The sequence below is a fragment of the Dipodomys ordii genome, unplaced genomic scaffold (assembly GCF_000151885.1).
Source record: "Dipodomys ordii isolate 6190 unplaced genomic scaffold, Dord_2.0 Scaffold246, whole genome shotgun sequence".
NCBI classification, from domain to species: Eukaryota; Metazoa; Chordata; class Mammalia; order Rodentia; family Heteromyidae; genus Dipodomys; species Dipodomys ordii.
In genome coordinates, this window is record NW_012267462.1 from 43,131 (window position 1) to 54,633 (window position 11,503).

At 40.0% G+C, this 11,503-nt stretch overlaps 1 gene segment (V, D, J or C); it reads left to right on the forward strand.

Moving 5' to 3' along the window:
* Positions 1-5,872: 5,872 nt before the first annotated feature.
* On the forward strand, positions 5,873-11,265 carry LOC106000829. The segment is given in 3 exon segments: positions 5,873-5,927; positions 6,052-6,390; positions 11,186-11,265. Coding segments are annotated over 3 exon segments (474 nt in total).
* Positions 11,266-11,503: the final 238 nt, after the last annotated feature.

The following is an 11,503-nucleotide window of genomic DNA, read 5'->3' on the forward strand; positions in this document are numbered from 1 at the left end:
TTTGTTGCTTTGTATGTCTCTCCCCCACAGTATAACCCCTGCTTTCACTATATTTGATGTCAGTATAACTTGTGGAGGAGATGGGGAAAAACAAGTCCTTTAAGGATACAGGTGGACCTGTTGCAACAATGAGAAGTACAAGTTGTCATGTCGAAAACGAAGCATAGAATTTCATTGTATACATGTACCACATTTTCTTCATCCATTCATCTGTTGAGGGACATCGGGATTGGTTCAATATTCTAACTATGGAAAATAAGTATGTGATAAACATGGTTGTGCTGGTAGCTTTGGTATGACCTTGTTTGTGATTGTTTGGGTAAATGCTCAAGAGTGGGATTGCTGGGTCATAGGGAAGCTCTATGTGGAGTCTTTCAAGGAACCTCCATACTGCTTTCCAAAGTGGTTGAACAAGTTTACACTCCTACCAACAGTAGAGTTCCCTTCTCTCCACATCTCCTTCAGCATTTGTTTTTAGTAGATTTCTGGATTATAGCTATTCTAACTGGGGTGAGGAAGAATCTCAACATTCTCTTCAATGATATTGAAAGCAAAAATTCAATATCACACTCTTTTTATGAAGCCAGAATTATCCTCATCCAAAACCAGGCAAGGATTCATCAAAGAAAGAGAACTATAGACCCATTTCTTTGATGAATAGGGTCACAAAACGTCTCAACAAAATCTTGGCCAATTGACTTGAACAACTCATCAAAAAAATCATATACCATGATCAAACAGGATTCATTTTAGGGATGCAAAACTGGTTCAATATATGCAAATCAATTGATAAAGTTCAACAAGAGCAAGGATAAGAACCACACAATTATCTCAATAGATGCAGAGAAAGAAATTGACAAGATCCAAAACCCCTTTATGATGAAAGCTCTGGAAAAACTAGGAATCTATGGAACCTTCCTCAATACAATAAAGGCTGAATATAATAAACCTACAGCCAGCATTGTACTAAATGGCCTTTAAGGTCATACCAAATCCATTTCCTTTAAACTCAAGAATGAGACAAGGATGTCCACATTCTCCACTCCTTTGAACCGAGTATTAGAGTGCCTAGATCATGGACCTCAGACAAGAAAGCTCAGGGATCGTGCCCATGTCCTGCAGCTGTGCCCAGCTCCTGAGGATTTGCATGTGCCCCCACACAGCCAACTGCCTGAACCCTTCTTCATGGTCTGCTCACACCCTGTGCATCCGTCAGTGCCAGTCAGCACACAGGATGAGTTATGGCTTCTGTGCAGCTCAAAGGATCCTGCTGCTTTGACCCAAAGATAAAGAAGGAGAACACTAGGAATTTATTGAGCCCAGGATTAACAGAGATGCCTCCCTCCCCATGGAAACTCCCAGAACATAATGAATTCTGTGGATATTTGGTGTCTGTTTTCAATATCAGGTGCCAGATGTGACATCCCCATTTCCCAGTGTCATCCTCTCTGTGTGCATATGTAGGAGACAGTCTCCATCACTTGCAGATCCAATCAGGGATTAGTGAAGATTCACAGTGGCATCATCAGAAACAACATGATGCTCCTAAACTCTTAATTTATTGGTCATCCATTTTACAGTCTGGGGTGACATCCATATTTAGTGGCAATGGATGGGGAAGAGAGTCTACTTTCACTACCAGCAACCTGCAGTTTGAAGATACTGCAACTTACTACTGTCAAATGAGTAATAAATAGTTCAACCCCCATGGTGATACAAGACCAAATATAAACCTCCCTGGGGGAGTGCAAATATGAGAGGCTGGGCTGTGCCAGCTGTTCTCCTGGTGCCTCTGCCTGCTGACAGTGCATCTCAGCCACAGCCAGGCTCTGAAAGTCACTGGGAGATTTGGTAAAGGGGGTCATTGACAACCCTCTCAATCTTGTCTGTGTGTCTTTCATCTGCCTCAGGAGAACCAACCAGACAATGCTTCCATTGTCTTATAAAAAAAAACACAAATCTGTCCTTCTGAGCCTCTAAAATATGGTATCCAGGTGGATATAATTTGCAGTTTGTCACACAAGAGGGCTTTGCCCGCCTTGTGCTCCCTTTACACTGCTGCACCCACCTGCTAATTTGCATAGAGCTCCCTAAGGAGGACTTTCCCTTTTGAGTCTGAGATGATTGCTCAGCTTGCCCTTGTCTTGTCCTATCAGGACTCTTAAAAGAGAATTCTTTTAGTAAGCTCCTGCGCTGCTAATGCTCTGGCTCACTGGTAAGGACAGAGGGAGATGAACAATGAAATCATGTAAATTGCAAGGAAATGAAAAGAACTAGATCATCATATTGAGTGACATAGGTCAGGAGGCAAAAGAAAAATACTGTTTGGTCTTACTTATTTGTGGAACCCAGACTTAAATGATGGTGGTGATGGTGATGATGGTATTGATAATAATAATAATAATAATATGAAACTTGAATGCCAAAATGGAAAATATCAGGTGAGGATGAAAGAAAGGGAAAAAGCACACTAAGTGTAGAAGATGAATTGGGCATATAAATAAATAGATATACATATATATATATATATATATACTCAAATGTGTATTCGAGTTATGAAGTTCCTTTACACAGTATGAAAAATGGTGGGAATGGTAGGTGAAGAGTACAGCAATAGAAAGAAGTTGGTGATTTTTTCAAAATAAGCTGCATTCAGGTAAGGATTCTCATCACAAACTAACCTCCTGTTGCTAATATATGACAATTACAATTTATCCAACAATAAAATAAGTAAAATTCCATGATTATGCATATAAAACTATTGGGAATCTGCACAACTATTAACAACGAAGGTAAAACTCCAAATAAAGATCTTGTCAGCTGCTATGTCATGAAAAGGCCACTAGATGGCAAACAAATCTCACAAAGAAAAACCTGAAACCTAACCTTGTCCATAGGAGCTTGAAGCCAGGGAGTTCCATCTCAGGCTTTCATGGCACACATGGCATGTAGGACCATGTTTACAGAGGGGATTGTGTCTCCCCACGTCCACTTTGTAAACCGTAAACAAACCTGACAAGGATGACACACAGTTTCTTGTAGTGAAGTCATTAAGGGCAGATCAGAATGGTGAGGGAAGGAGGGTGGACCCTGCAGATATGCAGCCCTGAAGGGAACATGTGCACACACCCTGTCCAGCTGTGGGAGGTGAGAGGGGGCTGCAGTGTCAGTGCTGTCCCCAGCAGTTCCTAAGAGTCCTCTGCAGTGATCAGGCCACTGATTGTCCTTAAAGGCACAGAGTGTCCTGAGTTTCATTATGTCAGGCTAGAAATATAACTGTTCATTGTTCCCTAGCATTCTTTTTCCATGTCAGAACTGAAAATGCTGAGTTAGATAATAAGAATTATATAAATTAATGTGTTAGTTTAATATGTAATTTATTAAATATGAACGATAGATATATAAATTCTACATTCATTTGTGAAGTGCTCCTCTCTGTTCTGAGAGAAATGGATTTTTTCCTTGAACCGAGTCCTCACTTAGGCTCATGGGCCAGACAATTAACATCTTTCTTACCTGGGTGCTCTTTCTTCTTCCAGGAAGATCCCCAGAAATATTTTCTTATGTCCTTGGACTTCATCTCTTTCTTTGGTTTTCAGCCTCATCTCTCAGACTGGTGGCTACAATTCTCACAACCCAGGGCAGGGTAAGACTACCTGCAGCTCTGATATAAGTCTAGTATTCCAACTCTTCCATGTATTTCAGGATCTGAAATCTGTGCAGATTTGAAATTCACAAGTGCCATGCCACATGTCCACACATGCTGAAGGCAGCCCTGGAGTGTGGATCTGGAGAATGTAATGTATAATTCCCAGGGCCTGGCTGATTTTAACCACACTCAAATGGATACTCTTGGGGTCTCTCTTCCTCATCCTATTATTATGGTCCCTTGAATTTACCAGATGGCCTTCACAACTACAGCAGCCAGCTGCCTGCTCCTGGTTTTCTTTAGTACCAGCTTTGTCCTGCAGTGCATGTAAGAGACACCAGATCCCTCCCAGCAAGGGCAGTAGGGGCTATTCATGGGACCATGTGATAAGATTAGAAGTGATATTTCAGAACAGTGAAGGGGTGGGCATAGCTTTTAGGGAAGCTTATAAATCATCATCAAAAGAGGGAAAAAGAGCATTGTAGAAGAATTATGTGAGCATGTGGTACAGAGAACATTAATTGTTTAATAGATGGAGGTCATCAAATCAAGACTAAGTTGGAGTTCTGGTAGTAAATGATATTGAAGAAAACACTGATTGAGTAATGAGTTACTCATGGTCTATTGGCTTTGAAAGAGCAGTGTTATCTTTACACATCATCTTCTTGAACTTACAGTGGAAAGTTCCACGTGATCACCCTGTTCTTCTAACTCTGGTATGACAATCTACACAATGGGATGAAGTATGTCCACATGATAATCTCTATGTGGGGACCTTCTTCACTTCACTTCGGCTTCACTGTCTGTGATTCCCCACGTTGAAGATGTTCTTTGCAAACTGGGTGGCTCCAGTTTCTCAACTGCTCACTTGACCACACATTGCAATTTATCATTTCTGTACCTATATGAATCACATCTCCTAAATACAACTTGTGAAAACTGCTTTATTGGTGGTCATATATATATAATACTAGCTACAGAGGAGGCTCAGATCTGATGATTAAGGTTGGAAGTCACCTTGGACATAAAAGACTATGAATCTCTGTCACCAGTTAAACACCAAAAGGTTAGAAGTGAAGCTGTGACTCATTTGGCAGACTATCACCCGTGAGCAGAAAAGCTAAGGGATTAAGTCAAGCCCCAGGCCTATTACACAAAAACTGCTTGACTTAGGATCTAAAAGACATGTAACTTGAAGGACTATGCAGCTTAAGAAGCATAATGAAGTTTAAGTAGAGTTGAGTCCTAGGTCTAGAGAACAATTCAGCTTCTGAGAAAGAAGAGTTTCCATTAATTGATGAAACAAAAGTCTTCCAAAAGTTCAGAAATATCTGGCACATACATGCATAATGCCCACAAAGCTAGATATGATTCCAGGTATTTTCCTAAAAATAAAGAAGAAATACCTGATGTGAACTGTTCCAGAGGGAGGCGATAGGGAAGAACATTCAGAAGGGAAGCAATCCAGTCATTTATATGAGTTCACAGGATGCCAATGAATGCACCAATGGATTGTCCATATACCTCTGATCATGACACTTTATTGCACCTATTATATTTTTTAGTGCTACCTTCCATTAAAAACTTTGAAAACTGTTCATTTCTCTCTTTCTATCAATGCATCTATGTGTCTTTCTACCTACACAGTTATTACACTTTTTTAACACACATGTCTTGGTAATAATTATCATTATTAAACCATATAACAAGGTTCAAGCAAACAACCTGAATACTCTTAGGAATTCTGTGTCACAAACTCCACTGATACCAGAGTTAGGGGCATTCTAAAATTAATTTCCCTTGAAAATGTTTGTCTTTGAGTGACTGGTTTAAGTGAACAAAATCATACCAATTCATGCATATGTTGAAAATGTTAAAAATTCTATTTGGGGTTGGGAATTGAGCTCAGTGGAAGAACACTTACCTGGAAAGGTTCAAGGCATTTAGTTCAGTCCTCAGATCTGGAAAAAAATCTATTCTTATCACAGGCCAACAGAATCATAATGTTTTCTTGTCTCTAGAAACACATTATTTACAAGCACTTTAGATATCTGGGTTCTTCAGGTGTGTGCTTTGTCACTGAGATCTTCCAGCCTGCAGCTCTGACTTGCACTGCCCAAACCATGTTGATTTGCATGTGCCCAGAGCACAGGCCACTACACTGGGAACTTCTTCATAGGCTGCTCACATTCTGTGCAGGAGAAGTTCCAGTCAGCACACAGCATGGACATGAGGGCTTCTGCTCAGCTCCTGGGGCTCCTGCTGCTCTGGGTTGCAAGTAAGGAAAGATGATACAGGGGATTATTCATCCAGTGTTCAGCTGAGCTGCCTGGCTGTTCATAGAAGTACCTGGACAGCACAATTAATTAAACTGCTAATGGCTTTTATGTTTCCAATGTCAGGTGCCAGATGTGACATCCAGTTGACCCAGCCACAATCCCTGCCATCATCTCTGGGCAACGGAGTCACCATTACTTGCAGAGCCAGTCAGGACATTAGTGAGAGTTTACATTGGTACCAGCAGAGAGCAGGGAAAGCTCCAAAGCTCCTGATTCGTTATGCAACTACTTTGCAATCTGGGTTTCCATTAAGGTTCAGTGGCAGTGGATCTGGGACAGGGTTCACTCTCGCCATCAGCAGCCTGCAGCCTGAAGATGTGGCAACTTATTTCTGTCAACAGAGTTATAACAATCCTCCCACAGGGATACAAGTCATAACAAAAACCTCCCAGCAAGGCAGAAGTAAGAGGCTGGGCTGTCCCAGCTGCTCCTCCTGGGGCCTCTACCTGCACAACTGCCTCTACTCTACACAACTTCTCAGATGCAGACAAACTTTAAGGTCACTGGAGAGAGAGAGGTCATGGAGGCTTTTGCACACCCTAACTCTCTGTCCTCCTGCTCATCCCAAGCAGCACACACCTTACAATGACTCTTCTGACATTAAAAATAAATGATCTATACTCATGTTTCACTTACATTGTGCTAACAATTTGTAGCCACAAAAAGAAAGAGCCATTTTAGGTATATCAAACCAAGTTTTTAAAAGCAATTCAAGAGAGCTTTAGAAAAGATTTTGTTTTTAGATTATAAAAAAATTCATCATCAAGTCTTGACACATAAAGCAGATTTCTTGATTAAAATGGAAAATTTCCAGTTTATTGAGAGATACATCCATGAGTTACCATATATATATATATGTATATATGCACAGATATGTATGTGAATATATACACATGCATATGTATTTATATATAATATCCAGTTGCAAAACACAAAATAGCAAATTTACCCAATCCCTGTTACAGCCATGGTCTGATTTGTAATATATTTCATTCAGCTGCCAAGGGCTCTGAGGATACCGAGCAGAGCATATCTTCTGAGACCCCACTCAGCTGAGCCTATAGCCCACAAAGCTCTCCCCTTGCAGGCCTGTGTTGGTCGGTCATAGGGCTTGTACTCTGGGCCTGAGCTTTGACCCTCAGCTCTTCAGTTCAAGGCGAGCGCTCTCCCACTTGAGCTACAATGCCACTTCCAGTTTTCTAGTGGTTGTAATTGGAGGTAAGAATCTCCAAGACTTTCTTTCCCAGGCTGGCTTTGAACTGTGATCCTCAGATCTCAGCCTCCTGAGTACCTAAGATTTTATGCATGACTCACTGGCACAAGGCTAAGAAGCAGTTTTCACTGAATTTCATGATGGTATATTTTGTGCAGTGGAAGGGAAAAAATATTTTGTTTAAATAGGGATACAGGTTGATCCATTGCAACAATGGACAAGATGCTTTGTGAAAAAATAAACTTTACAATTTAGGTGGGTGTGGGGAGAGGGATGTGGTAGGAGAGGGAGGAGTACAGTTGTGGAGATGGGAGGGAAGGGATAGTAGGAGAAAAACAGGAGGAGGCAACAAGGCTTGATAAGAAATGTACTCATTACCTTGTTTATATGATTGTAACCCCTCTGCACAGTATTTTCACAATAAAAAACTTATTTAAAAAAGAAGTTGTTTGGGGACAGTGAAAAGAAAAGATAAACAGAAATAGGAAAGGAACAAGAAGGAAGCCTTTATCAGTCAACTGACCTAAGCTCTGAATAATGTTTAACCTAGTTTTAGATACAGAAAATTCTAGATGCAGTAGTCTCATCTGCCACTACTCAGGTGAGGCCTGTCCTATCTGTAGAACAACAAGTAGTAGCTGGGCTCTGTTGGCTCACACCTGTAATCCTAGCTACTCAGGAAGCTGAGATCTGAGGTTTGAGGTTCAAAGCCATTCTGGGAAGGAAGAACGTAAGAGTCTTATCTCCAATAAACCACCAGAAAACTGGAAGTGGCACTGTAGCTCAAGTGGTAGAGCACTCTCTTTGAGCTGAAGAGCTGAGGGACAGTGCCCAGGCCAAGAGTTCAAGCCCGACAACCAAATAAACAGAAAAACAAAAAAAAAATAAAAACAAGCTGCAATTAAAAGAGTTTAAACATATGGTTTATAACAAGCAACTACTGTGAGAACAGATTCACTCCATGAGAGGAGATATAGCCCTTCTGATAACAGGACCCCAATGATCTAAACACTTCCCCCAAGGAGGCCCTTCAGATGACCATGTGGGGTCTTCTGGAGCATCAGCACCAACTTCCTTCTCCATGTGTTCCTTCTTACCATGTGATGTTCTGCCACATGACATAGCAGAATCCTTGGAGACAAGAAGTAGAGACTGAACTGTCTGTGACAAATAAGCAGAAACTGGTTAATTTAGATTGGGAATGGAGACGATAAAAGATTTTATGTTTATTTAAGATAACCAGAATTATATACCTATATTTATCTTTTCATAATTTAAAAAAGGGGGTTAAAAACATAACGGTATAGGACTGGAATACATCTTGATTACTTTCTCCCTTTACTCTCTAGAGGGAAGATTTAAGAAATTCTGTGAGCAATTTGTTGTGCAAATACAGTGTGAAAGATTAACAGAATAGTTAATGGATTTTAAAACTCATTACATTGAATATATAGTCACACTTTGAAGTAAAACTTTGTAACATTTTTCTTTTATCCTTTTTAATTTTATTTTCTTGTAAAGGTACTGTACAGAAGGGTAACAGTTACATAAACAGGGTAATGAGAACATTTCTTGTCAAATATTGTTACTCATTCCTTCATCTCCTACTATCCCTCCACCCAACCCACCCACCCCGAAGTTATAAAGTTCATTTCCAACATAGTGTCCTGTGATTATCACTGTTGCATTGGTCACCCTTTGTCTTTGTTTGACCATTTTATTATTCTCCTTCTCTTCTCAAGTCATATAAACATGTATAAAAGATGAATGGTACCAGAATATAAACATTGACTACAGGGGATAAGCCAAAGGGTATTTAAAAAAAGATATAATAAAAAGAAGGAACTTGATACCGTATAGAAACCACAACAAAGTCAACTAAAAAGTATTCTTGTTTCTATATCTTGGAGTTCATTTGGATTAGCATAATTTTATATGGTGATATGTACGTAGCTATTGACCTATTGTGATTGTCTGCAAGGACAATACTAGATATATACTAATTATTACAAATGAAGGAAACTATGGAGCCTATGTTTCTTTAGGTCTGCTTACTTCACTTAATATGGTTTATTCTAAGTATTTACATTTTCTTGCAAAGGAATTTCTAGGGTTCCTTTACCCTGGTGAAAACTTTCTAAATAAAGATCAAGAAACACAGCAAATCAAAAAATAGATGGATAAATGGTATCATATTTAGCTGCAGAGCTTCTACATGGCAAACGCCATAGCCAGTAAAATAAATAGAAAGCTCGCAGACTGGGAGAAGATATTCACTAGCTATACAACAGACAAGGCCTCATATCAAAAACATACCTAAAGCTCAATAAACACCCCTCCAAAAAGTCCTCAAAGAAATAACCAGACCATTAATAATTGGGCTAAAGAATTAAGAGTCTATTCTGGAGAGCAAATAAGAATGGCCAATAGACACCTGAAGAAATGTTCAACATCTCTGGTCATAAGAGAGATGCCATTCACAACCAAATTGAGATTCTACCTCACCCCAGTTACAATGGCTATTATTAAGAAAACAAATAATAATAGATGTTGGCAGGGATGAGGCCAGATACTACTCTGATGGTGGGAACATAATGTGATTCAACCATTATGGAAAGCAGGATGGAGGTTCCTCAAAAGATTAAACATTGAAATCATTACAATCCAGCAATCCCACTTCTGGGAATTTACTCAAGTGACCACAAACAAGGCCCATTAATGTTACCAGCACAACTGTATTACTTGCAGCACTATTCACTGTAGCTAAGATATGGAACCAAAACTGATGCTCCCCAATATATGAATGGATCAAGAAAATGTGATATATATATATAGATCTATATATGCATCTGTATACATCTATATCTATCTATCTGTCTATCTATCTATCTATCTATCTATCTATCTATCTATCTATCTATCTATCTATATACACTGGAATGATATGCTTCTGTCAGAAAGAGGGCATTGTCCTTTAATCTTACAAATAAATGCATTTAGATCACTACTAGTAGCAGAAAATTTTGTTCTTCCTATCAATTCTTTATGTTAAATTTCCTTTGGAAACAGAAGTTTTAACACTTGTAGCTGAGATTCCTGAACATATAACTTAGTAACTATGGGCATAAGATGCCACTTCATCTAGCTAAACTATTCATCTCCCTTGAGGATCCTTGCTGCTGCTGGTAAGTACAGTGTTTCTATCTAGACCTTCTGCATGAGTTTAAGGCAAGGAATTGTGCTCACTCCCTTCCTACAGACTCTCCTTGACATGAGCCTGCATGCTTTTGGTCTCTGATGATGTTTTAGGGTGTCAGAGCCATGTGCACCCTATCTTCCTTCTCAGTGGGGTCTTTCTTCCCAGTGCTGCAGGAATCAAGGATTTTATTGGTTGTAACCAAACACAGCATATTTGGTATCACTTTTCTCAGAAGAGCAGGCCTTACCTTCCCCTTGGCTCTTCCCACACTATTGCACCCACCAGGAGATTTGCATATTGGTCCCTAAGGAGGACCTTCCTTTCTGAGATCTGAACGTGCCTTGACCTGGCAAGACTACTCATTTAACTCTTAAAAATGAAGTCCTTCTATGGACTCCTGGAGCTGTTAATGCTCTGGATCCCTGGTGAGGGCAAAGGGAGATGAGGAACTAGAGTGGGTGGAAAGGTGGGCTCTAAGGGTCCATTTGTGCCCTATCTGTGTAGATACTATTATCCATGTTGGGAAAGTGATAGTTAGGTGTAAGAGAGTGAGGAACATTCCAGAAAAAACTGTGCTTGGGTGAAGGCTGCTAGATGAAAATACAGTCAGTGACTCCTAGAGACCTCTTTTTTATTTTAGAAATAACTCTATTTATAATTTTTTATATTTTAGATTATTAATCAATATGAAATACAAAAACAGGCAATATATATCAAAATACTAATAATATCAGGATGTCTATGTTTGTGGATAACCTTGCACTTCTGTCTTATTCTAATTTCAGGATCCAGTGGAGATGTTGTGAAGACCCAGTCTCCTGCCTGTCACACTGGGAGATACGGCCTCCATCTCCTGCAGGTCTAGTCAAAGCCTCCTGCGTAGCAATGGAAACACTTATCTGAATTGGGACCTGCAGAAGCCAGGCCGGTCTCCACAACTCCTGATATACACAGGTTCCAACTGATTTTCTGTGGTTCCCGACAGATTCACTGGCAGTGGGTCAAGCATAGATTTCACACTGACATCAGCAAGGTAGAGCCTGAGGATGTTGGAGTTTATCACTGCCTTCAAGAAACACATGAGCCTCCCACAGTGATACATC